Raw genomic sequence first — 27,778 nt, 5'->3', positions numbered from 1 at the left:
AATGATGATCTCATTTGTCCTGGAAATGGCCCATGAACCAATCCTGCGCTAAGCCCTGTACGAATTCCCGCGGACCCTGCCGTAACTTGTTCATCGTTTCTACGTGGCCCTGTGCGTCCTCCTGCGCGTACTCATTTGGACCCGCCATTCCCTCACGAATCTTCTCCGCTACAGCATCTATGACCGTATCGCAGGCAACGCCATAAACAATACCGGGCACAAATCCTAAAGGCGAGGACATGCTTAGTAGGGGAATCCGGGTGCCCATCGCAGCAGCACCAAATAAGGCCAGCTCCTTGCCTCCCTGAATTAGGCCTTCCTTCCCAAATTCAGTGAGGTACTGCTTAATGTCGTACGTTCCCATTTCCTTCATGAGTTCCGGAGACATATGACTCAGCGGACGTTGTACCTGCTGTTCCATCTTCGCGTTGTATTCCTGCAGGTTCCTCAACTTTTCATTCTCAGTCAAGAATCCGGCATCATCCAGGAAAGCCGCCGAGCAGCCTCGACTCGGCTTGGAAATCTCCGAGAGCCAGGATCGCTGGTAGGGCTCAAACACTGCACCCGCTTTTGTGATTTCGTTCATTCTCATCGCGGTCTTGGCTAGTGGCACTGCTGCTATTCGCATGGCCTTGAACAGACCCGTAGTTCCGGTAGGATCAATGTAGTTCACCGGGTCATTACCGCAGTAGCAGTACAAGTTTAGCCCATCCTTGGTTCCGATAGGGTCTGGTGAGATCCATCGCCCAAGCCACGGAGCATAGTACCGCGCGTTGCAGTAGTAGAGCCCGGTCTCTTTATCTCTCTCGTAGCCAGCAAATCTGTACTTGCGGGATGCCTCTTGTTCCGATCGTCGAAGAGAAAAGGAACTTGATCCAAAGGGTGAATACTCCTCGTAAGTTATGACAAGCCCCGAATGATCTAACTCTAGCTTGTCGGACATGTGATATCTGACTAGAGGGGAAGACTCTGAAGACACAGCCTTGTCCTCTTCAGCAATGGCCACGAGTTTCTGTTCGGCACTATGGATCAGATGGTACCGTTTATCTTTGCTGCGGCCAGATCCGTCCCCAGTCTTGCACTGGTATATGTGCAAATTGGAAAAGAAGGTTGTTTCTTTCAGCATTCTTGGATCATCCGACCCGGACGATGATCGCTCCGTTATTTTCCGTACCCTCTTTCCTTCACTGTTGTACACATACCATGTAATTTCTGGTACACCACTCTTCTTGACTTGCCTTGAGCAAGACTTGAGACGGTTGAAAGGATCCCAGTACATGGAATGCATCCCGCCACCGGCAGTGACACTACCAGCAAAGCCAGTGCTGGCTCCATCGCCGTAGGCCCATTTCTCTGTTTGACCACTCTTTGAAGTGTAGCTGAGCCTATTTCCAGACTCGCCTTCCTTGACCAGGCTCTTTTCCTCGTACGCATAGCTCCGCACCCACATCTGACCTTTTGGCCCTGCGTGGTGTTTCACTTGAGTAATGTTATCAGCGTCATCATACTGGTACTCTTCCGTGTATCTGCAGATGCGGGTACTGTCGCTAGGTATTCCAACAGATGACTTCCCTCGTGCATTAGTATTGGCATCTTCGCGACCTTGGGCCGATGAGAGACGGCCAATAGTGTCGTAAGTGTAAGAGCATCTTGCATCAACAACAGTGTTGTTTAAGTAATTAACTGGCTGGGCGGCATCGTTGGAGTGAATCACCCGATGCATAACATCGTGTGAATATTGTGTGTCTTCCATGACTCTCTTGTCATTCTGGCGGATGAGTCTCTTTCGATTCATGAGTCTGGTCGCTAAGTCATACTGAAAGGTCGCCAAGACACCGTTTCCGTACAGGATTTGCTCCGGTTGTCCATCAGCCGCGTACCTGATGTTGCTCATGTAATCTTTCCAGGGATGCTCCTTCTGCCCTCTGCTCTTGTATGAAACCCGATTGAGCTGTCCAGAGATGTCATAACTATGCCTTGTGACTGCACCTTCGACGTCATATGACTCGACCACTCTGTCCATGGCATCATAGACCTTTCGAACCGTGTAAACCTCGGGGTCCAGCTTGGGGTTGCTCTCAGCTCCCCAGTTGATCGAGCCTTTGTATTCAGTCGTGAACTGGGTAGTTGACTCGACAAAGTTTCCTTTGAAGTCAAAGACTTTGTTCTTCTGGATTCCTGATTGATCCCGGATCTCACATACCTTCCCACGTAGGTTCAAAGCCTCAGCGTTTTCAACAGCCTCTCCATAGCGAATCAATTCTGCCAAGAATTCGGTTCCACCGTGTTGCCAGAGCCAGAGATGGGTCTTTCTACCTGCAGCATCGTATACCGACCGTTGCCTCCAGTTACGGCCATCCATCAGTATCACAGTGCGGTCCATGCAGTCGTGGAAGGTAAAAACCATGCCAGTGTCCATGCCTTGACGGAGTATGTCACGGCCTAGCAAGTCAGAGGTTACGCTTTCAGCAAGACGACCTCTACCATCTGTTGTTTGGGCCAAATACCCTGCTAGACTGTAACTACTCCGCGTCTTTATCTTGGCCGTTTTGCAATCTCTGATTCTTAGAATTGGACGGTCTTGCGCATCCAGATAAGTCTTATCGGGTGTCTCACTGTAAACCTCCGAAACCTTTGCTGCAGCCCTGCGTGAAAGCTCTTGGGTCGACGCGCTAGCGTGCCAGCTGGGACTATAGTTCTCCTTTGCGAGAACGCTGGTATAGATACTGAGATCTTTGTCCTCGGCGAGGTCCATCAAGACTGTATCCCCTCTGTCGTAGTTTGTAGTTGCCCAAGTCTCATATCTCACTTTCGAGTATGCGTGGTCAGGATAGAATGTACCGACTAGTCTGCTCAGGGGATCATAGATCATGGTGGTCATTTTCGACTGGCTCTCAGAAGAATGAATGAACCCATGCGAATCGGTATAGCATGGCTGAAACGTGCGAACCGGGTCCCCTCTGCTATTTCGTAAACTCCATTCACCAATGTTCCACTTATATCCATCCTCGACTGTGCCAGTCAAGCTGATCGTTTGCAGCTCAGCAAGATTGCCATCCAGGTAAGTGATCGATATGGAAATATCACTAGCACTGGCTCCATCCGCATGGTGGGAAGTTCGACTGATGTCGATAAAGGCAGTGGGACTGGTATCCAAAAGCGCTCTAGGATGCTTGGCTTGAGCATCGTAGTACAGGCGGTAACTAGTGGCACCACCTAAAAGCTTGAAAGCAGCCTCTTGCGTCGGACATGCAAAGAAAACATCCTTGTCAGCTTGTGAGGGTAGCTTGACTGTTGTGTTGAGATTGTCACCAACTGATTCTTTCTCTTTCCCAGATCGGGCTGTTGCCATGACTCGACCCAACAGGTCGTAGCTATAGGTGGTTCGATTGCGGTTTGGATCAACGACACACGATGGAGACATGTATCTGTAATCCATATCCACATTGGTGACATTTCCAACCGCATCAGTAGAAAGCCTTGGCAGCAGGTTATAGTCATCCATCTGAACTGTAATCCGGTTGCCAAAGGGATCCTGGGTGATCGTCGGTGTGTAAAAGCACTTTCTGGCCTTGGCGAGTTCATTTTTTGCGTCAGGACCAAAAAGATTACGCGATGAAAGGCGCCACCAAAGAGCAGTGCCGTTTTCCTCCGTTGTTTTGATATACCCATATGTAGTCATAAAGCTATCCAAGTCTGAATTATCAGGTAAATAGTCCTTGAGCAGGGCTTGAAACCATCTGTCTCCTCCAGCTAGGTCAAGAATACCATGGATCACCGAGTAAGCCTGAAATTGCCCCTGAGGTAATGGCTGTACTTGAGAGAAGTCCTGGTTGCGATATAATGTCCGTCTCTCTTCGATCTTTACTCGGGCTTCTGAAGAACATGGAGGTAGAATCTGATCTGTGTATGGGACTTCGGGAATACTCCGCAATACCTGGAAACTGCCACTAGTAAACTTGGTAAAGGCCGATTGTATGTTATTGCTTGACCAGTCCAGACCAACAATACGATATTTGCGAGTGACTGACGGCATTGGCTTTACGAAGATCCCATTGTCCTTGTCGAGGACAGGCAGACAATATTCGTTCTCTATGTACGTCAGGACACTTTCCTTCTGGACAGAATCCAGGGCCTCTCCGCCTGAGCGCCCATAGAAAATTTCCATTGACTTCAGTCTATCATTGAATCTGTTCGTCTCTAGGATGAGTTCGTGGCTGTAGCGTGGTAATGATTCCGGCGACCGATCATTGTGAGTCTTGAGTATTTCGCGTGGCACGCAACGATATGTGCCTGGCTGCAATACGCCTTTCCTAGGAGAGAGCTGGACCACTTGGTGAGCAGTATCTGTCACTTGATAGGCATGTTCTGTAAGTGCAGTCCCAACGTGGCCAATAATTTCTTCTCGGAGCTGCATTCCTTTGAGGGCCCGGCAGCAGTCACGCCGATCTTCGAGCTTGAATGACTCTACGCACCAGTAAGAACCGAAAAGAGCTCCAGAGGTTGCTCGCTCTAGACTGCACTTAGTTGGCGTCATTGCCCCTGTATGAAACCAGGTTTTGGTGATGGTAGCTGTTTGGCGGTATTCTGATGACGTATCGACGTTGAAAACAGTCGATTCAAGCTGTTCGACCATCCCAAAGCCTCTAAACTCCCTATCGGGAGCATCGTAGTAGCCATCATGATAAGTGAAACTCTTGGTGTTCAAAAGTCCAGTTGTATCGTCCAAGAACCTGACTTGACTGACACACTGAACGGGAAACCCTATTTTTGTAGCCCATGGTGCTCCTGCACGCTCATCCTGGAGGTAATACCAGTTGGAAGACCGATACGAGACTTCTACTCGCGATCCCCTCCCATTTTGGTATGTAGCTAGGCAGTTGGGCTTTGGTCCAGGAGCAAGGTCGACATAGTAGAGAGTCTGCGCTGAGTTTGACCCTAGTACTTTGCCGCTCCAACATAAACATGCCGTCCCTTTACCAAACAGGTCCACCGTAGAGACGCTACTCAGCTGGTCAACCGACGGGAATGACTCCAGAATCTGTGGATCACTCCAGCCGTTTCCTGCTTGGTTGAAATAAACGTGCAGACCACCACCTGCAGGCATGTAAATCAGATCGTTGGTACCCGATCCATTGATATCAACAAGGCGTATTCTTTCGGCAATGGAGATATCACTATCCAGCTTTGGGGCATTGTACATACAGACCGGGTCACTGAATTGCCCGTATGATAGATTCTGCCAGTACTTGACATAGCCTGAAGAGACCTGTACGACATCTGACCGACCGTCACCTGTCATATCAGCAAGAGTGATCTGGACCGTAGGGTCATCAGACATCAGCTGCGGAACACCCGTACTGTTGACGCATCCCCTCAATGGAGCAAATCCAGCTGCGCCCAAGTTTTCTTGCCACATAATCTCTCTATTCACGGCATCAACTGCCACAAGATCTGCAAGCCCATTTCCAGTGAGATCAAGCTGCTTGAAGAAGACTGCGGTGGTATCTCGATTTGGAGTTGACGAGAAGGTAGTGTAACCAATCCATCCCTCATCATATTGATGGTAGAAGCCTTCCAACCTGTTTATGTCGTCTAGACACACAAGTTCGAGCTTTCCATCTTGGTTCAAGTCCTCAAAGTAAGCCGATTTGCCCAGGTTTCGGTTCGGCCGGGCAGGTATGGTCATAGATGAATCGAACTTCGGAACTGATGATTCATCTATGATATTGGAGTTCTTACGGAAGTTCCAAGAACCGTCGGGACGTTGTTCAAGTAGCCCAGGCGCTCCCTCTCCCAACAAATCCACCCATTGCCACTCATTCCCACCTGGGCTGGGTAAATTCGGCAGATTATCGGTATTCATGTGCTCGACTTTGGCGCTGGACACATCGATCGGCATGTTATACTGGAAAGTGTATGGCGGTAGCGCTTGATGTTGCATCTCATTCGTTTCGTGATTGAACCAATGTCCCCGTTCTGTTAGTGAAGATAAGAAAGAGGCCACGGATGACTCTTGATACTGCATCGAAACAGAACGCACGAGACAATGCTTCTCTGACAGCTCCTTCGGAAAGTAATGGAACATGAGAATGCGGCGACACAGCCGTAGCCAGCGTACTTCAAAGCCGGCTGCCGCTGTTGAGAATCTGTCTTGTCTGACCACCCAGGGTGATTCTGCCTGAACATCCGGGTTGTCGATGTCATGTTCTCCGTAGTCAAGAACTACTTGGAAGTGGTATTGCCCATCATATTCGAGTGGCTTCCAACTACTAATATCTCGATTAGGAAGTGTATTGCCGTACTTGATCGCCTTCAAGTACTTTGCACGTCCAACTGTTTCCATGGCTCGATTCTGTTCCTGCAATCGCGCTTCAGGCGACAAGGTGTCAAAACCCTGCGTGTTCTCATCCTTGTATTCATAGGTGATTAAGTTCCCGAAGGGATCGTATGAACTGCATAGTAGCCAAGAGAAGATATAGGTGCGGCCAGACTGATCCTTGCAGGAGGTTCGCGTTTGGCTCGACTGGCCATAAATGCAAGTCACATTAGAGCCCGAAATCGTCCTCCAGTGGACATCGGAAGGATCTGTCAATCGACTCCATTGTTCGATCTTCAGAGCATCTCCCATGACTCGAGGTTGATACGACTGAACCGAAAATTCATCGCCAATGCGTTCAGGGTCACCCATACGGACCAACTCGTCCTCGCCGCTCAGCAAGAAAGTGTCGGTCTCATCGTACATGGGAGTACGCTTGGAGGTCATACGGGTGATGGAACTCAAATTCAGTTGCCAGCCAAGTCCGAAGTAACCATTTCCCGAGCCCGAATTGTACGAGAGTTCCAACTTCGGACCAAACCCGCCACGGCCCTCAGTTACTGGGATTGGTAAGGCCAAAGCCATTGTACCGTTCAAGGGGTTCATCTTGAAGGTCTGGTCAATGGGTCGATGACTGCCTCCGGCAATGCCCTTTTGGAGAGTTGGGGTCGAGATGACAGCTGGAAGTCTCTGTCCTGTCGGTGCAGCATGTTGGCCTCCTCCCTGCGAGGCTTTGCCTGCTGGTGTGGACGCTGGATGCGAGGGCGGACTTTTCGTGGAGCTGCCGGTATTAGGTGCTACAGCATCACTCGGATGGTATCTGGATTTGCGATTCATTTTGCCAGACATAACTATGGCTCAAGGCCTGCAATTGCTGTCTCAGGATCTCAATTTTTGCTACATCTGTGTCGCGTGTAGAACATACCAGGAGATAACGCCAGAGGCTACTATGAGCGTTGTATAATCTATGAGATCTCTAAGCATGTATGTGACAGCCGAAGGTAAGAAAGGTTCTACCCACTATCTGCCTTTGCTGATTGTATCCGAACCTTTCTTTCGTAATCGCAACCGTTTCTCGGATTCAATCGGAGAACAGTGGAGTGGTTGGAAATCCTGATGGTCAGACGGTACTGGTGACGAACTTCTGACAAAGTATAGAAGGTCTAGACAGCGATAAGCTATAATGGGGCGCGCCAAAAGCCTTTCAAAATCGGCTCACAACACCCGAAAGAGTATCTCAGCTGCTGCAATGATAACTCTTTTTACAGTAGGTTTCCTCATCGAGAAAAAGTCATCTGATTGCCTAATGCAACAGACCCTTGTATCTATTGGCAATGTGCATAATACGACTGCTCACATCCGCTCGGTCATACCAATGTTTATACAGAGTAGTGAGCCCAATGAAGGCTAGGTTCCAGCTTTGACCCAAATTCGCCGGGGTACTCTGTACCTCGTGTTTAGACTCATTGCGTAGCACGCTAAGGTTGAGTAGCGGAGTCGCGCGAAGCACTCGACTAACAAACCAGGGCCGGCTATAGAATTTGAGGGTTTACTTACGGCTCAGCCTAGGTTAGAATAGATGCAACATTACCATCACAATTTTAAGACATATTGACTGCTAGCTACGTGGTATTCAGAATAATAATCTATAGTACATGGAGATTGAATCGTTGGGTTGGTCCGTTATGAGATCTCCAGCAAACAAATGGTGTTCCATCCACGGGGTTGTTTACTTCAAGATCTAGGAATAAAGACGGATACAAGACGGATCGAAATCTGAGATTCATAGGTCAGCACGTTGTTAAGATACTAACCATATGCATCTTACTTAACGGGGATTCTGTTGTCGGGGTTCTTGACATCGGCGCCCTCCAGGTACCAATGAAACTTCACCTCATTCTCATCGCCATGGCTGGTTTCAATCTTTTCTTGGTCACCTATGAACAGTCAGTGACGGACCGATGTAGACTGGGGAAATACGTACCGACACTCATTATGTATCGCCCAGACGGACGGTTCCAGAGAACAACTATAGTGCTCTGCTCAAGAGGATGCGACCATATCTCCCACTTCATGTTGCCGTTGATTAGGCGATTCTCAGTAGACCTGGATACATTAGTTCAGGGACATGAAGAAGAGCTCTTGACCAGAGTGTCGACTAACAATACCCAAAGTGCTGGAGATTGACCACCTCCTCCATTGATATCGGCGACTAAGAATAAGTCCCCTTGCTCAAACACGATATTACAGGTGAACCTGTAAATCCAATCTTTCTTCGGCATAATGCTTTTGGTAGACATGCTGGAGTATGGTATTGCAGTACTGCTTCGTGTCAGTAAAGGGCTTTTGGTGGTATTGACTGCTTCAGTATCACTTGTGCTTCTATGTGCAGAATTTGTGTGTAGGAGTGTTTTTCGATGTTTTCCAAGGGCCTTATCTCTGCATTGAACAAGACGGGCACTTGGACCTGATTCAGATAGCAACAAGCGCCAGCTGCTCTTCAATCACAGACTCCACTGCACCATGCCACCCTGGCCTAGGGACGTTGGTGGCTAATACCGGGCGGAAAGGCCGCGGAACGTTGTTATCAGCCATTGTCTTCTCGTGCCGAATATGCTGGCCTGCATAATATTGACGCTCTGTACCTTTTCGAGCACATGGCCTGAAATGGCGAGTTACGCTAGGTCGAGTTCGGTCCCTTCAGTGCTAGACTCGGTGAAAAACGAACACGCGTCTCGCCTATGCATTAGCTCCATTCGTAACGCTTGGCTACAACTAGCCATACAACCTCCGCTTTTTAATCTCTACTGGGATATATGCATCAATAGTTTATGCATCTTTTCAATACTTTGACTCATTCTTTGTAGGCATTTATTTCCCTAATTCGTATCAAGTACATGTACAGACAGATAAACGGATGCGTGAGATGGCAGAGTTGTCTTGTAACCCTGCTTGTAAGATGGATCTGTCAGGGCCTGGGCTACAAGGTGAGGAATTGTTGAATAGACCACAAAACCCCCGGTCTACTAAATTGGGGCCTCTGAATTGCAGACTCCTCCTCTAATGCTGAATTTAATATCCCGACCACCAAATTATCACGTTCTAGAAATACGTAGACGTAGAAAGGTTTAGAGAGTTGAAAGCGAAAAGAAAAGGCTGTACGACATGTATGGTAAACTATTACTTGCGTTGCCTTGATCTATGCAGTCAGCGGCTGGCTAGGCTTGTATAGAATCGACATCAACAGTTGAGCTGACCAATTTCTTTTCCTTGTAATCCTTTTCTACCTGTGAGACAATTCAGTGTCATGGCTGAATATTGATATCCCTGTAGCTTATTGCAGTTCCTTCTCCCCCAAACTTTAAACCTGGAACTTTCTTCCAAGACTCGGCTATCTTCATCTTGTATCTTCCCAACTCCTGAATGTCGCCCTGTAGCACCAAACTGAGTTCTTGGTCCTTTGGTACTTTAAACCCAGTGCTCTTGGAACCTTGGACAGAAGCCTGCATCTCTCCCGCTGATCTGTCGGTCTTGACTGCGACCTCCAGGGCAGGGAGGTTTGTAGGCCACCCAGATCCTCTACTAAGTTCATAAACATTGCCCTTTAGCGTAGTCTCCGACAGTGACTCTTCAGATTGATGTTTGTTCAGGGTAGAATGTACATATTCACCATTTGAGTAGAGTATATCCAGTGCCCCATCATCGGGTGAGGGACTCCATTCAGTATCATCAAATGGTCGAGTTCTGGTCGAAGCCGATGTCAGTAAGCTGATGCGAATGAAATGGAAGCTCAAGTCTTCTTTCTTGTTGTTCTTAGCGTGCAAGGACAACCGGCCGATTTTTGTTGCTGGGTTGTATGAGACTTGATAATCCCAATTGAGCTTAAGCGTGTTTTCGTCTTTTGGCTCAGTAACACCTGTCGGTATGTTGTGTTGACCTGATGGCTTCTCCCCCGAGGTAGGGTCATCGCGAGGTTCAGGAAATGATATCGTTCCATCTGGCGCCGTAGACCTAAGATATGCTGTCAGAGAATCATGTCACTCCATCGGAGGTACAGTGTCCACAGACAAGAGACCCCGAGCAAATACTTACTTAAGAACAAAGTCTGCCACGATACCTCCTAGCTTAGAGAACCTGGGGTTCTTCATCTCCAGATTTCCATACCCCGGGAGCACTAGCTGCCCTCTAGCGTTGAAATGCTCATTGATTCGTTCCATGAACTCAGAAATCGTCGATCTGAGTGACGTTTCAAGGTCTTTCTTGAAGACAGAACCACTGTCATCGGTACATTTACCCGTTGCCGTCGAATTATGGGGATATGATACGACGTTCAGGTCACCATCTGAGACCGTATTGAGGCCATCTAGACTACTAATAGAGCCATCCTTGATTTTTGCAACATCCGCTCTGCTGATGCCCTTGACCTTGGGTATTATGGTAGAATTGGAAATATGTAGTCCCAGGCTGAAAGCTGCCGCAGCATTGACCTCATACCTATATGCTCAGTCAGCCATGATTCACAGGTCGGAGAAGGTCAGCGGCTTCATACTTAACGCTATCCCAATGTCCGGTCATATCCTCACGATCCGCGAAGGCGCAATCATACTTATATGAGATGGAGGCTGAAATAGCCAGGGTCGGCTGTCCAGGAGACCACTCGACGTCGACTGCAGACTCAGTATCGATTTTATAAGAGTTATACCTATCTCGGAGAAGACTGTATGGACCATCGGTGTAGAGATGTCCCTTCTTTTCTTTACTATCGCCACATCTCCATCGATAATGGCATTCTGACATCTTCGTAAACTCGATACCGCCATTAGGCGAGCTATTCAATTGCCGCTCGGGGGGCGGAGAACCGATGGTATAGCGCGGTTGGAATGATATTTCAGGTGCCGCTATCTTCCGCTCGGGATCGTTTATCTTCACCACAGTGGCGCGACATAGATCCTCAAGTGTAGGGAGAAGATAGCGATCCATGACAACCCTATGGTCCATAGCGAAGGTACCTAACGAGTCAGGAGCCTTGAGGTTATCTTCTGATACAGGAAATGACAGATTGCATGGGTGGCTCAGTTTCCCTCCGAGGGGAAGGGAGCGAACGATGGGATTAATGGACTTTCCGGGCATGTCCCAACTCGTATCGATGTTTTCGCAGAACGTCAAGCAGTTGAAGTCACCTTGCACAAGATCTCCGTACGGCTCAGCTTGAGTTCCTCGTGAGCAATCTCCAATACTCGTCACCTCCTTAGGGTTTCTATGGCTCTTGTAAGGATAGACTTGAGTATGACGTAGCATGGGCCCTGTCTAACGCTTCAGTATTCGTTATATGAGAGCAGCAGAGATGTAAATTCACTTACGGAATGTTGCTAGAAGGGGTTTGTCTGCTTATTAACATCAGTATCACATCAAACAAGCAAACTAGTTATACTGACCTTCTTCCTGCGGTAAAGAAAACTTGATACCCAGGGTTGACAATCCTTTATGAGCCTCAGTTTTAGCCCACTCCCCGATGAGTCCGGTGATACGATAAAAGTAGTCCGAGTTCTCAGGTCGATCTTTCCATTCCTGAAGGGAGATGGTTGTCTTGGTTTTCGGGTCGAAACAAGTGCTTGTGCCCTCCACAGGCGCTACCCATTCCGAGGCTTTGAGGTATGAAGATTAGATCACAGAGTCCAACTCGCGTAAACACAAACTTGACATACCAGCAAAGTTGGCGAAGATCCGCTGAACGTGATAGTCGCCGACTATGAAGCCTGGCACTTGACCGAGGTTTACTTTGAGGTTGAGAACCCATTGAGAGAGAGTGCGTGTCTGGCCGTTGCGAAAGACGACATCGGCCGATTTGATGCTGCTCTTAGTTAATCGATTTCGCCAGTTTATGCCAGAATGGAGACTGACCGAAGCTGATAGTAGGCTAAATTTGGGTCATCAACATGCCCTATCAGCATAATCGTAGGCGCATCAAGTTCTCCAAAGATTCTGTCGCCTTCTTTGCCTGTGTGAGCAATCCCAGCGATTCCTTTAGTGTTTTCAAAAAGGTCGCGGAAGCTCCGGTTGATCAAAGCTTGGGACAAGGCAGTGACCTGATCATAGTACTCGGTGTTGTTATTGGCGGTTCTATCGCCAGTAGACAAAGTGAATTCCAAACGGGATTTCTGCGCTGCGGTAGCCATACTTGCAGCCTAGTGAAATTGATCTCGTTGAAAATATTTGATGGCCTGAGAAACCTGTGTGCTACCAGTAAAGGTTTGTTGTTTGGAATCTCTGTATTTCCGAATCGTTCTGTGTCGAGTCGAACGGTAGCCGTAGAGCGTGGCACCCCTGTTGGGCAAGGGAAAGTACCAATACATGTCTACCTTGGATAACGAACCACTCGCCAAGAAATGCAAAAGTCTAGAACTGTCAAGACAGAGCTGAAACGCCAAATCCAGACAACACATGACCTAATATTCCCTACCCTGCATGATTCGTTGTCAGGCCCACTATTGTAAAGAAACAGAATCGATAGCGCACCTGCAAGTGCTCGGTCCTCGCACAGAAATAGGTAACCGAAGCCACTAACGTCAAACAGGGGTAGGCATGTGGGCGGTGATGGCCGAAACATCCTTCAGCGTCCCTTCAGAGCTCTCCGTGCCTTTTGGCCGAAATCTGAGCAAGTAGCATCGCGTCTCGAGCCTCGTAAACGAACTTGGAAGAGATTTTGTGCAGTGTATCACTATACAGTTTCACCAAAACTTCCTTTGCCTTCAATCAGCAATTGCTCGCTATTGATTCAGAGCAGTCTTTTCACCAACTCTATTCTATCACCATGGCGCAAGTCTCATCTTTGGTTGCTGCCATGTTCCGTGGAAATGATGAGCTAGTGACCAGAGTTCAAACTGCCATTGAGACACGACATGATGTTATTGCTGCCATTGAAGTCGTTGTTGGTCAGGGAGGTTTAAGCTTAGACAACATCAAATCACTTCAATGGATGCGGGAGATATTCCAAGCAACCCAAGAGGATGAGAAGCTTGCCTGTTACCTATTACAGAACTTCCCAGGCCCGAATAGCCTCAGCAGGGTTGCACTCGAGTACTACCGCAAAGGAGACTTGCCTTGCAACGACAAAGAAAATGCCGCGCGTCTCAGATCGTATCTGATGCTTAAAGAACCACTGGCTGTTCTCCTGGCTTCCGTTAGGGCGAAGGATTTCCAGTTTAAACCAGAATTGAACAGCACTATCGAGTTTGCGTTGAAATGGGCTGTTGAGAACGACGTATCAATCACCTCTGATAGGTTTCGAAAACAGGTCAACTCCAGAGGCTTCTTCGACTCAATCAAGGACAGCCGGAAGGTCGAAGTCGAAGAGGTCATCGGCAGACTCATGACGCTACAGAGATTGCAGTATCTGGTCACAGAACCACAGCATATAAAACATCTCCTGGACCTCAAATTTGAGAGTGCACAGGATATCGCTTCTACAAACAGAAAAGAGTTTGTTCAGAGCATGAGGAAGCGTCTGCAGGAGGAGACTGCACTCAAGATCCACGACCATGCGGTTGTAGTTGCTTGTCGGAGTCAGGAAACCTGGGTGAATCTGCTCACCATGATTAACGAAGACTTCATGCCAACCAGAAAAGCGGTCGCAGATGTTGGGGCAGAAGAGATCAGTCGACCATCGGTACCCGACGAAGATCCTTCCATGGCGGTCCCTGACGCAAGCACTAAGAAGGACTTCAACATGACAAGCATCTTTGATCTACAAGATACTCCATGCGAAGAGTGTTGCTCTGTTGTCAGCGCCTCGGCATATTTTGTTGACCTGCTCAAGTTCCTTGAACACAGCCGCTGCTCTACAACGGTTAATGAAGCCGACAATGTCCTAAAAGCATTGGCTCTTCGACGTCCAGATTTGCAAGAACTGCAACTCTCGTGCGCGAATAGCAAGAACATGGTGCCCTATATCACAATCGTCAATGAGATTATGGCTTCATACATCGCAAGTGAGGGAGGGTCCATCAGCGTCATTGATGAACAGGATACCTCAACATCCGAAGTTCATGTCAGTGCAGAAGAAGATCTTGTAGCCACTGCATGCGAGAACAAAATCGCGGAAGCTATGTTTCCTCTGAACCGATTCCCGTATAGCTTGGGCCAAGACTCGGCCAGAGTCTATCTTTCTTCGATGGGTATCGAGCCGTCGGACGTGCGTGAAAACTTCAAGTCAACTACCTTCATGCTGAAACAGCTTATGAACTTCGTTCCAAGTGACTCAAAGTCGAGGAAAGAGCTGGAAAGGGAGGCAGAGGCTGTATGGCACCGATTCGACGTTGCCGAGACCTTGCATATGCTCCCTCGCGACCTTGCTGCTATTTCTAAAGAAACCATCTTTACAGACACCTTTTTAGATCTTCTTGTCGGCCTGTACCCAGAGGAGCTGGTTCAAGAGACAATGCTGCGAGATAGGTCGATCCCCATGGTCAACGAATGCTGGGGCTATGAAACTATTGACAAGATGCTTGACACCTCCGAGCAGAATCTGGCAGGACTTTGTTTCATACGAGATCAGCTTCTTCCACGCTCGGGGCTATCGCTTGAGGAACTTCTGGAGCTTTCGAACACCACTTTCTTTGGTAGAAGACTTGTAATCGTCAACAACCGAGGCTCAAAGGTGTTCGACGGGCAGCTGTCGGAAATGCGACTTCGACTGCTTGACAACACCGCGAGTGCCAGTGAAAGGGATGCTTCTGAAGAACCTCCCATTGGTAATCTGACACAAGAGATTTGCCACGAACTTCAAAGCTTTATTCGACTCAGAAATAAGCTAGGATGGACCATTGCAGAGCTTGACGTCGTCATTTCAACCATCACTCAGAATCACATTGCCAACAGTGCTACTGCATCAGTTGAAGGATTCAGAGGCATTACGTTAGCAGTCCTTGAAGACGTCGCTCACATCGTAAAGTTGAGTAAACTGACAGAGGCACCAGTGGTCTCTCTTCTCCCAATTTGGGCTCCAATCAGCACTCATGGCGATAAGTCCTTATATAGAAAGGCGTTCCTTGAACCAATGAGCTATCTGAGTAATGATCCAGTCTTCAGGCCGGACTCTTACGGCGCATATCTGAGGGATAAAGGCGCCATTGAAGTTTACATGGCACCTCTCACAATGACTTTGAAGACGACTTCAGAGGATCTGAAGATTCTTTTGGCTGTTGCTGGGTTGAGCCCTTCGTCACCGCTCAACTTGGATACGCTGTCCAAGATGTATCGTCATGCGCTGATGTGTCGACTTCTTGGAGTACGTCCAAGAGACTATGATATGGTTCTTTCAGTCTTCCCAGACAGGAACATCTTCATCGATCCAAAGACAACTCTCGGGAGTATTTCACTCTGGAAGCAGTTGACTGATAGTGGCTGGTCAATTAGCGACATCATGCTGCTTGTTGGCAAGAGTGAAAGTACCAACATTCCATTATCTGACCATGCCCTTCAGTTTACGTCGTCTATTATGGAGAAGGTCAATGCCAACAGCAGTGTCTGGGAGCCTCGCATACAAAACAATACGGTTATATCGCGAGATGTTATGGATCTGTGCGGCCAGATATTCGACGCTGCAACTTCCAAGAGCCTGACGCAGATAGTTGAAGGTTCGTCATCGAGACCACCATGTCTACACCACCGTGCTAACGAGACTCTAAAAAGGTGATTTCGTTCTCAACAAGAGCATTAACATGGAGTCCCTGGAGTCGCTGCCTTCCTTCGACGGCCTTCCTTCAAAATTGACTATCGACATCAACAGAAGGAACAAAAAGACCCAGACAGCTGTTGTAACCCTCACGGGGGTCATGACAGAGGAAGAGAAAGAGAAGAGTATAAGTCAGGTCGAAGAATTTCCAACCCTGGCCGACGCGATCAATGAACTTGACAAGTTGACAAAGATTCCTTATAATGCCTTGCTATCCAGATTCTCGGGTACAGACACCACTGAGAAGCAGGATGTTATCGACTTGATATGCTCTGACGTGGCTTTGACAACCACAGATCTTGGAGGCCAATCCGACGACTCGCTCTGTACCAGCTCGGAGGAAGACTCGAGCGAGGAAGAGGATAGTGATGCAGAATCCTGTGAGTCAGATGAGAGTCTGGTCGACGAGTCCGAAGCTATGGAATCGCCTGAAGTTGAGAGAGAAAAGACTTTACGTACTAGGCGATTGGAATTCGTCAAGTTGATGTTACCAATATTGCGATCACAGACCTTGGTCGACCTCGCGACCAGGAGTATTGGTGAGAAGCTGGAAGGTGTTGAACACACTCTTATCCCCATGCTTCTGAACAAGGAGATGGCGTGGGAAAACAACAAGTCAGCTATCAATATCCTAGACGAGATTCGGGGTTACTCTGCAGAGAAGCCTGCAAGGACGCAAGGCTACTTTCTACCAACGGCCACAGGAGAGTACACGTTCACTTTGCGGTCATCACAGCCTCAGGACATACCGGATCCATGTCTTAGCATCAATGGTGCCAAGGTCATTATGAAAAAAATCGGCAAAGAGTGGTGTTCCGATCCCATCCTTATGACAACCGGGCAGACCTACTTGCTTGTATCGTCTGTTCAACCCATGCATATTACATGGGCCACTAAGCAGACGGTGCCAGCAAGCTTCACCGATACAACGTTCATTGTGGAAGATGATGTCCAGAAGGCTGATTCAGTATTGAAAGAGGTTGGCCGATTGGCCTCGTTGTTCCGAAAGCTGGAGCTGAGCTTGGAGGAAGTAAAGTACCTGGCCACTCCCAACGGGCTGATATCTGTTGATTTAAACTCCCTGAGTATCAGCGACATTGCGAAGCTACAGAGTTATCGCCAGCTGAGAGACAACGTTGCCAAGGATAAGGATTCTTTAGTCACGTTGTTTTCATGGCTGGGAAACCCTGACAGCTCTTCAACGTTGACTTCCAAACTCATAGCTGCGACAACATGGCCCGAAGCACAGCTGTCAACCTTGATCAATGCCAAATATGACTATGATGGGGCGACGACAGAAGATATAATCAGCTCTGTATCCAGTCTCAGTGACCTCGTGTCCATTCAAACTATCATGGAGATCTCTGGCAATCTGAGGCCTAATTCAAGTCAGGAAGGCGAGCATCCGATCACTAATCTTTTCAAATTCGCCGCTCCCACACTTCTTAGTTCGTCCAAGGATTTGGAGGTTGCGAACGAGCTGAGACTCATGCTAGGTAAACGACAACTCAAGACATGTACCTCACAGCTACAAGAGACCCAGCGGACAGTTTTCATCGAGTATTTGCTGCAACAGCCATATATCAAGAAAGCCAAGATCTCGGACGCGGGCGGCTTGTTTGATCTGCTGTTGATTGACGTTCAGATGGGCTCGCAGTTTGAGATCACGCGAATGAAACAAGCCATCTCGACCGTTCAGTTATACGTACAACGGTGTCTCCTCGGCATGGAAACTGAAGCTGGTGTGCAACCAAGCAACATAGACCAGATCAAGTGGGCGTGGATGCATAAGCACAATATTTGGGCGGCTACACGCAAGGCATTCCTATACCCGGAGAATTGGATCGATCCAACCTTGCGTGACGATAAGACTGCTTTGTTTGGTGACTACGAAACAACCATCATGCAAAAGGACCTCAGCTGGGATACATTCTCACAAGCTATCCGGACGTACGTGAAGGGTCTGTCAGAGATCGCTGATCTAGACATCCAAGCATATCTACGGCATCATCCCACGGATGGCCTGGAGACGTACCATTTCTTTGGTAAGACGCGCAGCGCACCATATCGTTTCTACTACCGTAACATGAGGCTTACACAGCCCAGTGACGTTGCGATATGGACACCGTGGACTTTGATGGACATTGGATCTGTGACGTACGAGGCAGATTGGGATGGTTCGAGTGTCACCAATGCCGGGGCCTACCTGATTCCCGTTATGCGTGGAAACCGTCTCAGCGTCTATGTCCCAGAGATAATGGTCAAAACTACTACTCCTGAGACCCCAGCGGGGAAAACGACGACCACCATGACGTTTTCAGAGGCCGCGGGCCAGTCATTGAACACGACAAAGTCGCCGAGTAACTGGGAGATACGGATGGCATGGACTGAACTACTTAACGGGGAATGGACACCCAAGCGAGTTTCGCAACCGGTACTGAATGTGAAGTGGGATAATGATTTCAACAAAGAAAAGCTGCCTTGCATTTCACGCTTCACCTTTTGGGCCAATACGACCGAACCGGTTGGGGAAACAGTCACTATTAATGTGGGATGCTGGAGAAAGGAAAAGAAAACCGGGACCAAGGCAACAAAAACCGACGTAGCCAACCACTCATTTCTTGGATCTTTTCAGATAAGTGATGACCGCGCATCTGTGAAAGAAAATGAGAAACAGTCCGAGTCCACGGCAAACACCCTTGAGACGGTGTTTCACAAGTATACATGGAAGCAAGACTGGGAAACGAGAAAGACGTTTGACGACGGCCAGGTCGAGACTCCTAAACAACAAGTTGCTTCGTTTGGGGGAGACCAGGTATCTTCTCCCTTGCTAGCTATTCCTGTTCCAACCTCTTCCAGAACGCTTGTTTGGACCATGTCGTATGATGGAAACGACAAGCTCGGCAAGACTACAGGCTACGTCGTGGACGTGCAAGTATCGGCACCGGATGGCAAGACAACCTTCATGTATCCAAAGCTTGCCTACGCAAAAAGCAACAAAGTCAATCTTGCATCGTCGAATCTTGTTCGGAATTCGATGACTGAAGTTATTGAGCATTCTTCATCACCAAGTTTCATGCAGGATATCACGAAGACAGACAGCCTGGTACCACTCTTTGAGACGATGAACACGATGAACGAGAGAGAGTACGGAAAGGCTGTCGTTGAAGCAAATATGTCTCAGTACCACGAACAGGCAACTTCATATGCTCTCTACAACTGGGAACTTGGTGCGCATTGTATTCTTCTCGCTATGGACAGGTTCTTAGCAACGCAGCAATACGACCTCGCTCTTCGCGTTGCAAGGTTTGTATTCGACCCGACAGTAGATGTCCAAGGGCAAACTCGAAAGCAAGCAAAGACGGCATGCTGGAGGTTCCGTCCATTCAGAGATATTGCAGCTGATCCGACTGAGAACCAAGACAAGTTCACTGGCTGGCTAGACGAATCTACCCTCGACGTGGCAGTGACAGAAAGGAGACGAAACCCTTCCAACACGCATGCAACAGCGCGAACACGACCGCGAGCATACATGAAATGGATCGTCATGAAGTACATCGAAATCCTCATAGCTGCTGGCGATGAGTACTTCCGCCAGGGTAGCATTGAATCTCTCCCTATGGCGATCCAGCGGTACATTGAGGCAGCGCATGTCCTCGGCCCGGAGCCACCCAAGATGCCCAAGCTTGGTAAAACTGCAGTCAAGACCTATGACACCCTGAACAAGAATGGCAGAATGAGGGTCGATCTCGAGCTCACGTTTCCTTTTCTCTGTGATGTTGAAAGACGAGGGACAAATGGCTCGGGCGATGACGAGCAGGACAGATATGGCGTCTTAGGAATCTTAACAACGACATACTTTTGCCTGCCAGCAAATCCTAAGTACCAGACAATGCGGTCATTAGTCAACGACCGGCTCTACAAGGCTAGGAACAACTTGGATATCAATGGACGACCACTTGTGTATGCCATGAACGAGCCGAGTATTGACCCAGGACAAATAGGCCGGGCCTTGCAAGGTGGTGGAGGGGGAGTGACTTCTCTGTTGAATGAGATTGATGGTCCCATGCCAAATCAGCGATTCCAATACCTAATCTCCAAAGCACTGGAGATATGCACGAGCCTTCAAGGCATGGGAGAGCAGTTCTTACAAATCAAGGAAAAGAAGGACTCGGAAGCTCTCCAGATCCTCAAAGCGAAGCAAGACACGGCTCGACAGCGGCTTGCCATAAGTCTCAAACGCCTGCAGAGGGAGGAGATCGAAAGGAACATCGAGCTTTTAGAAATGAACAGATCTTCTGCCGCATCTCAACTGAGCTACTACCTTCAACTTATGGGCGAGCCATTGAACCGCATACCAAGCGAAACGGAGAAGTGGGTGGACATCGAGCATGCGATCGATGCACCGTTCACGGACGACCTTCGTATGAATCGACTGGAGCTCCAGGAAATGAAGGGAACGGATCTGGCCAATAAGCTGAACATCGCTGCTTCATACATAGACATCTGGGCGTTTATGCTCAAGGCTCTACCCCAGGTGACGTCGAATGTTGAGCCAATGGGTGTTGGTGCGTCGCTCAAGATGGATGGCTCGATCCTGTCATCAGCTGTTCAAGCTTCGGCCATGACCCTCAGGACAGGCTCCATGGCAGCCAGCATGGTAGCATCCGATGCCCAACGCACAAATGCGCTCACGAAGCAGCTACAAGAGAGGCGACTCCAAGCAAACATGAAGGGCCAGGAGATTAAGTCGCTTGACAAACAAGCAGAGATCCAAAGAAAGCGATTAGAGCTCAATGAGAAGGAAACATGCATCCAGCAAGCAGAGATTGACAATGCAGTTGAGACGGAGCAGTGGTATCAGTCCAAGTACACAAACGAGAAGCTCTACGCTTGGATGGAGAACACGGTCCGTAATGTCCATTACGATCTGTATCAGCTCGCATCAGACCTTGCACGTCGCGCTCAGAACTCGTTCCGCTTTGAGAAGGGATCTTCAGTGCAGGGTTTCTTGCGACCTGGTGGTTATTGGGATAGCAGTCATGATGGTCTCCTCGCAGCGCAGCAGCTGCAAGCTGACCTTCGACGCATGGAGGCCGCGTATCTGGAGCGATCTTCGTATGACTATGAGATAGTCAAGAATATCTCACTCAGGCAACTCAAACCTGAAGCTCTACTGAATCTTCGAGCCGATGGTACTGCCACCTTTGACATTCCTGAGGTGTTGTATGACTTTGACTTCCCAGGTCATTACATGCGTCGGATCAAGTCAGTCTCATTGTCTGTTCCGTGTGTTGTCGGTCCCCATACTGGTCTGAATGCAACACTGCGTCTTCTTCAGCACCGTTACCGTGTTAGCTCTGTGGCAGCCTCGGGGGAAGACTACGCTGAAGATGATATGGCCTCGGGACATTTCCGCACAGACATCGTGCCTATAACTTCAGTTGCCATCAGCTCTGGTATCCAGGACTCTGGTGTATTCGAGCTCAACTTCAAGGACGACCGCTTCCAGCCATTCGAAGGTGCTGGTGCAATTGGTTCATGGTCCCTTGAGCTCCCCACGATTGTCCGTTCTTTTGACTACTCCACTATCTCGGACGTTATTCTGCATGTTCGGTATACAGCAGTCGACGGAGGGCCTTTGCTCCGCAATGCTGCCAATCAAGCTGTCAAGACTTTCCGATCTCGTGTTGAAGGCTTGAGCTCAGAAGGGCCTGGTCTCTTCGCCATGTTTGATCTCAAAAACGACTTTAGTAACGCATGGTACGCGTTCCGGTCAGGCCTGTTGGGCAAAACTATTGCCGAGTTGGACCTATCTGGTATCAAAGACAGGTTTCCATACTGGGCGCTAGGAAAAACCATCATTGTTACCAGTTTAAGTCTTGTTGTTTCTGGCGAGGTGAATAAGAAAAAGCTGGACCAGAAATCGTTTTCGATCACTGCTTTGGGGACGGAAAAACCGTGGGATTCAGTTCCTTTGGGAAGTGCGACGATGCTGACCTTGTCACCATTGAACACTGACTTAAAAAAATCGAACCTTGAGTGGAAATTGAAGGTATCGAATGAAGGGGGCGACTTCACGGCGTTGGAGAACGTGGTAGTCGTGTTGCGGTATGCCTTAGCTTGAGCTTACTAGCCTGGAGAAGAGCGATTGGTGAGTAGCGGTGCGGCTCTTTTGCCCTGCTGAAGTCGAGATAGCGATGAAGAACAATCAAGAGATCAATTCGAAGTTTAATTACTTCATACATAGTAATTGCTGTGGCGCATTCATATGCTAGGACTGTATTGGGTTGAAGCGACAATGGTGCAGTGAACTCTCAGCTACGCACATTCTGAGCATTGACGGGCACTTTTGGGCCCATCAATTGCCGATTGTGATGCCGTGACAAGGGTGCCTGTCGCCAAGAATCTGGCCAGATTGCCAGGATGCCAATGCCGACGCCTGTGCCTTACTGTCGGTTCATCGCAATGAGCCTCATCGCTCTCTCATCTTCGTCAATTGACCTCAATCCGCCTTGACACGAGTATTCCCCTGCAAACCAACCCCCATCAAAAACGCGATTCTCACAGCGCCCTGCCCCCACAAACTCCCCAAATTGACCCAATCCTCCCATCTCCACGTCGCAGGATTCCAAAACATGTCAGGAATGGCAAGCCAGCTCGCATACAGATGCAGCGCATCACAGATCAAGATCCCGATCAGTACAGTCCTCCAAACACGTAGATCGTTGGTAGCGCGGAGAAGAATCGCTTCGTTGTAGGCAAACAGCGTGTATGTCGCCGCCACCTGATTGTAAACGACGCGATTGTCGGGTGCAAATTTGGCGGTCGGCGTCATTGTGTTGAGGAACATTTGGGGGGAGAACCAGATTACGAAGGACCCGGCGAAGGCGGCGAGTGGTTCGAACCAGAGGAAGAGGATGCGGTACGCGAGGGGAATGCGAGTTAGCGTTGTTCTGGCCATTGTGATTGATGTTGCCGTGCGTGATGCAGAGGCGTGAATAATGAGAGCTGAGAAGTTATCCAAGCTTCGAGAGGGTTCCCAAGGGGGGGACAGGTCTTGAAGTACCTAAACACAGCAGCTACAGCTGAGGAGTTAGTGCGTAGCTTCAGAGGTCGGAAGCTGCGGATCGCGCCAGTTACATACCGTTGCATTGACGGTGGAAGACATGCATAATCTCCGCTTCAACTGCCGTAAGAGCTTGGATATTTGATGCGCTCAGTGGGCCCTGATGTCATTCGTTCGGTGCCCGAGGGTCAATGAAGAATAGCGCATGTCAAGGGGAAATGCCGTATTGTGATATACTTAGTTCGTGCTGAGACTCTCAGGTGTGAAGACGCCTAACTGCGACAGTATTCCGCCTGGGATCGCATGGTCAATTGCTCATACAATAAATGCGGCTCACGCACAGGACTGCATTAATCAGATCAAGTAACTTGCAAATTACGGTTCGATCTCGTCAACTACTTCCGAACAGATCCCTCTCCACGCTTCGCATTCTCAGGGAACCGCCCCGTCTCCTCCAGCGCATGCCAAAACCCCACCGTCTTAAAGTTCTCATACCACTGCCTCAACTTCCCAAGCTCCTCATGCTTCAGAATAAATTCACTCCAGCTCAACTCCGTATGTCTCACCGTTGCAGCGAGCATCACGTCAGCCAAGCCTGGGCCTGCGTCAGCCGCAGGCGTAAGCCAGCCCGTTGAGGTAAGATTGTCAGCACACACATTCTGCAGCGTTCTGAAGTGCTCTTCGAATTCACGTCGGGCACGACGTCCGACGGGGAGACTCAGTTCAGAATCGGGGATGTTCCAGAAATCTGCCATGTATGGAGCGCAATTGACGAGCCAGACACGACCGGCGTCTGTGGCGAGGGCGATGTAGCTGAGGGCGTCTTGGGTAATGGCTCTGTTGATGGGATTCGAAGCCCACATTTTGCGGTACTTATCGCTATCAAAAACTTCTTCCAGAAAGTTAATGATGCTCCATGTCTCGTGGATCCAGATCGATTTGCCGTTGTCGGTATCATCAAGGCGAAGTGCGGGAACTTTGGTTCCAGATGGCAAGGGCTCTTCAGGGTCTTCAGAAATGAAGCTATCACCAGTAAAAGTAATGGACACAATCTTCAGATTGCTCTCGTTAGTCTTCCCATCGCACAGCTGCTCTACAGAGGAGCAGATGCCCTTGGAGAGAAGGTAATAGGCAATCCGCTTTGGAAAGTAGCCTTCGATCCAGAGGAAGAGCGTATGTTTGTAATATGTAGGCATGGTGCTAGCTCGTGATAGTAGGATATGGGATATTGAACCTGCATCATGTTTGTGGGTTTATCGCCTATATATACCAAGCCTGCGATCTTGATCGAAGTACGTGCCTGTTTAGGCAAATTTATTTAGGCATTGGTGAAAACTGAGCCAAAGGTTATAGCAAGTGGCTTTGCCTCTCTTGGTTCATTCGCTGGTGGTCAGACCAGACGCGCGCTAACTGTCGCCATCCTTCTCAATGCCGTCGGTCGAGTGGAACGGACTCCATAGGAATTTACTAGAGAAACATCACGGAATCATTCCAACAGCTTCACACGTCAGCCACCAGTATATCTGATGAGTGATGGCGGATCAGGGCAAAGTGATCAACGCCTTAGTCTAGACTTGAGGCTCTTCTGGATTCTGAATCCACTCTGGCTGCTATCAGTTATTCTCCATGCTAAACGCTTTGACTTGTTGATGACAAACTTGACAAGGTTGACCTATTCGAGTGTAGCACCTGGAAACTGTTTAGACTTGCTTGGTGGCATGAAGATAAGCAGCAACATCCGAGGAGAGAATGCCATCTGCAACCAGCTGATCCGCCGACTCAACGATCCATGTCTGGCAGTTCCTTTGTGCAATTCTTTTCTTCGGGGCTTCCTGTAAAAATTTAATCTTTCAGTGAATGACTCCTAACTCCGGATGGCCACAATCTGGGGTTCCATACGTACACTTTCGCGTGTGTCATTCAATGTCTTCTTGGGTACTTTGACCTTATTCAGGCTCTCCTCAAAGATGCACATAGGCATCGACCCTTGGTCGTGAAGCATCAGTTCTTCGTTGACAAAAGTAGCATCAATCCACTGGAGCAGGATTCGAGTCGAAGGTGGATCAGAGGTCAGGTCATGATTTCTCCGGGTCTGGCGTTGGAATCCGCTGCGGACATCACCAACAGCTTCATAGACAATACCAACAGAGTAACTCGAGCTGGATCGGACAAAGTATGCCCAGTGATCGTTGAACGGTGCGCCATTGTGCTTGATCAACTCAAGCAATAGGCCTCTGGCGGGACCGCTCTCAGGAACAACTGGCGCTTGTGGAGTTGAGCTGGCGTCAGTTGCTGGGGCCCTAAAAGACGGCGGCGGTGGAGGTGGAGGCGGTAGCATCTTGTGATCGATTGGACGAAGCGACCATGGAGTATGAGTAAACTGAAGAAATGCATGAGCTACGTTCGAGACGATGAGCAGGCAATTATGGAAGAAGAGGAGCTGCAAATTTATGGCGGCCTCTGCCTTCTTGGCCAGTCAGATTCACCATTTCATTGGTGTGTTGGTTCTGCGTTCGCTTTGTTACTTGACTGCCTGAGACAAGTGGGCCAACGGCTGGCAGTGGAGGCTTCATAATCTGCTCCATATGCAAAAACCACCGATAAAAAATTCCATGGATTTCTCATTCAGATATTCCACTAAGTATTTAGTTATGTACATTGGCTTCAGCGCTCTTTGCACAGTCAGCAAGGCTAAAATCGCCGAGACATCAATGCTGACGCCTCAGCTACTCGACCATGACATTTTGAGCGACACCAAAAGCTGTAACTTTTCCCCTCAAAGCAATTAACATGGACCTGTTCGACTCCCCAAACTTCAGCGATCGTGTCAAGGCGTTGATGCAAAACAATCGTGTTCCTGGCCTCTCTGTTGCTGTTATTAACGGTGATAAGGTCAAGTCCGCGGGCTATGGCTTCGCCTCAGTCAAGTCCCAAGAACCATGCACTGCAGACACACTGTTCGACATCGCATCCTCGTCCAAATCGCTTACTGCGGCAGCGATCGCTCTTTTAGTTGAAGATGCCGACTTTCCAGAAGTTCAATATGGCTCAATCATGTCTGAACTGCTGCCCGACGACTTTGTCATGTCGGATGAATTGCACACCAATACCGTCACTGTAGATGATCTTTTGGGTCACCATACTGGCATGCCTGGGTAGGGTTCGCTTGCGCCCGATAAACCTAGCTAACTCTAGTGTAGCCACGATGATTCATACATGGGAACACGCGCTGCTGAGCCTGATGACGCCCGCTCCATTACGCGAAATCTGCGAAACCTCGCTGTCGCTGCTCCACCGCGGACACGCTACACCTACTGCAACATGATGTACACTATCTTGACGCATCTTATAGAGGTCAAGACCGGTCAAGCTTTCAGAAAGTTCTTACAAGAGCGCATTTTTGATCGTATTGACATGGCGTCGAGCAGTCTGCAACCCGAAAGCGCCAAAGCTATAGGTCACGCCCATCGTCTTGCCAAAGGGCATATCTGGGACAAGAAGTCCGCATCATATCGCGAGTTTGAGGCAGTGAATTGTCCAGAAGGCCAAGGCGCAGGGTCGGTAATCTCGAGCGCCAACGATTTCATCAGGTTTCTCAAAGCAATTATCGATCGCAACGGGCCCATAAGTGAGGATGTATACCAAGGACTGACTCGACCGCGGTCTGAGCGAGGTGCTAACCATCGCCAACGAAAGACGGGCATTGATCATATTTTCTACACAGCTGGTATGGATCTTTACTGGCATGGTGGACATGTAGTGTTTGGGCATAGCGGTGATATCACAGGCTTTGGCAGTCGCTTTGTGTTTCTGCCAGACCTCAAATTTGGCGCTGTTGTGATGGGCAATTCTTCGGGAACCAACTCAGTAGCTGCACAACTATTTCGCGGGTTCATCGACACGGCTATCAAGTCTTACACGGGGCCATGGCCATCGACGGCGATATCCAACATAGGTGTGCACATGAGCCCGCCAGAAGGGCGCGAGAAACCGAATTCAGAGTCGCGGAGTTACGCGGGTGGAATGACCAAGACCAACGCTGGCAGGGTGAAGGGGAAAAAAGAAGACACTCCAACTATTGTTGGATCGAGTGCTACATCGCAAAGAGATTTGACACTTGAAGAATATGCTGGCGACTATTGGAACCCTGGTTATCGCAACATGAAGGTTGAGATCAGAGATAAAGGGCTTTTCATCGATGCAACAGATCGTTCAATGGGATTCACAGCCAGGCTCAAACACAAGCGGGATCAGTCTGTATACGATGCGCATGTGCGAGACGCATTTAATACGGGTGACGAAGTCCTGATGACCAAGTTCATAATTGAAAACGGCAAGGTCGTCAAGATGGGCATGGATCTGGAGCCACTTATTGGGGACTTGATATGGTTCGAGAAAGTTGACAATGAGCAATAACGCCGACGATTTTGCCTTCTTCTAAGCTTTTCAATACTTTGTTGTGATATGAAAGACAGGAACGAGCATCTCAGTCGTCCCTAGCTAATATAGCAGGAAGTGCATCGCAATCGCGGGTTCCAATCCGCGTATTGCCATACGTTGTCGTCATCGCTCCCAACTTCCCCGAACTTTAAAGACCCAGTAACTCGAAATGGTGCCAACGTCTTCCATTTCTTGTTTTGCTAGCTTCAAATCCCCA

General features: G+C 48.9%; 7 protein-coding genes across 7 annotated transcripts; 2 read left to right on the top strand and 5 right to left on the bottom strand.

Annotated features, from left to right (window-relative positions):
- Positions 1-10: 10 nt before the first annotated feature.
- On the bottom strand, positions 11-7,156 carry J7337_013349 (uncharacterized protein; the record flags this gene model as incomplete). Its single annotated transcript, XM_044830840.1, has 1 exon — positions 11-7,156. The coding sequence occupies one exon, from the start codon at positions 7,154-7,156 to the stop codon at positions 11-13; it is 7,146 nt and encodes a 2,381-aa protein (XP_044674115.1).
- A 987-nt stretch (positions 7,157-8,143) lies between these two features.
- Positions 8,144-8,394, bottom strand: J7337_013348 (uncharacterized protein; the record flags this gene model as incomplete). Its single annotated transcript, XM_044830839.1, has 2 exons — positions 8,144-8,256; positions 8,304-8,394. The coding sequence occupies 2 exons, from the start codon at positions 8,392-8,394 to the stop codon at positions 8,144-8,146; spliced, it is 204 nt and encodes a 67-aa protein (XP_044674114.1).
- Positions 8,395-9,624: 1,230 nt separating this feature from the next.
- Positions 9,625-12,495, bottom strand: J7337_013347 (uncharacterized protein; the record flags this gene model as incomplete). The annotated part of the gene is made up of 6 exons (XM_044830838.1): positions 9,625-10,330; positions 10,412-10,813; positions 10,869-11,622; positions 11,755-11,964; positions 12,025-12,170; positions 12,221-12,495. 6 exons carry the CDS (start codon positions 12,493-12,495, stop codon positions 9,625-9,627), a joined length of 2,493 nt encoding a protein of 830 aa, XP_044674113.1.
- A 635-nt stretch (positions 12,496-13,130) lies between these two features.
- Positions 13,131-22,179, top strand: J7337_013346 (uncharacterized protein; the record flags this gene model as incomplete). Its single annotated transcript, XM_044830837.1, has 2 exons — positions 13,131-15,954; positions 16,010-22,179. The coding sequence occupies 2 exons, from the start codon at positions 13,131-13,133 to the stop codon at positions 22,177-22,179; spliced, it is 8,994 nt and encodes a 2,997-aa protein (XP_044674112.1).
- A 1,337-nt stretch (positions 22,180-23,516) lies between these two features.
- On the bottom strand, positions 23,517-24,317 carry J7337_013345 (uncharacterized protein; the record flags this gene model as incomplete). Its single annotated transcript, XM_044830836.1, has 1 exon — positions 23,517-24,317. The coding sequence occupies one exon, from the start codon at positions 24,315-24,317 to the stop codon at positions 23,517-23,519; it is 801 nt and encodes a 266-aa protein (XP_044674111.1).
- A 504-nt stretch (positions 24,318-24,821) lies between these two features.
- On the bottom strand, positions 24,822-25,459 carry J7337_013344 (uncharacterized protein; the record flags this gene model as incomplete). Its single annotated transcript, XM_044830835.1, has 2 exons — positions 24,822-24,953; positions 25,025-25,459. The coding sequence occupies 2 exons, from the start codon at positions 25,457-25,459 to the stop codon at positions 24,822-24,824; spliced, it is 567 nt and encodes a 188-aa protein (XP_044674110.1).
- A 452-nt stretch (positions 25,460-25,911) lies between these two features.
- Positions 25,912-27,537, top strand: J7337_013343 (uncharacterized protein; the record flags this gene model as incomplete). The annotated part of the gene is made up of 2 exons (XM_044830834.1): positions 25,912-26,276; positions 26,322-27,537. 2 exons carry the CDS (start codon positions 25,912-25,914, stop codon positions 27,535-27,537), a joined length of 1,581 nt encoding a protein of 526 aa, XP_044674109.1.
- Positions 27,538-27,778: the final 241 nt, after the last annotated feature.

This window comes from Fusarium musae, chromosome 11 (genome assembly GCF_019915245.1).
Source record: "Fusarium musae strain F31 chromosome 11, whole genome shotgun sequence".
In the NCBI taxonomy this organism is placed as follows: Eukaryota; Fungi; Ascomycota; class Sordariomycetes; order Hypocreales; family Nectriaceae; genus Fusarium; species Fusarium musae.
Note: the sequence above shows the minus strand (reverse complement) of the source record. Positions and strands in the feature narration are given on the sequence as shown.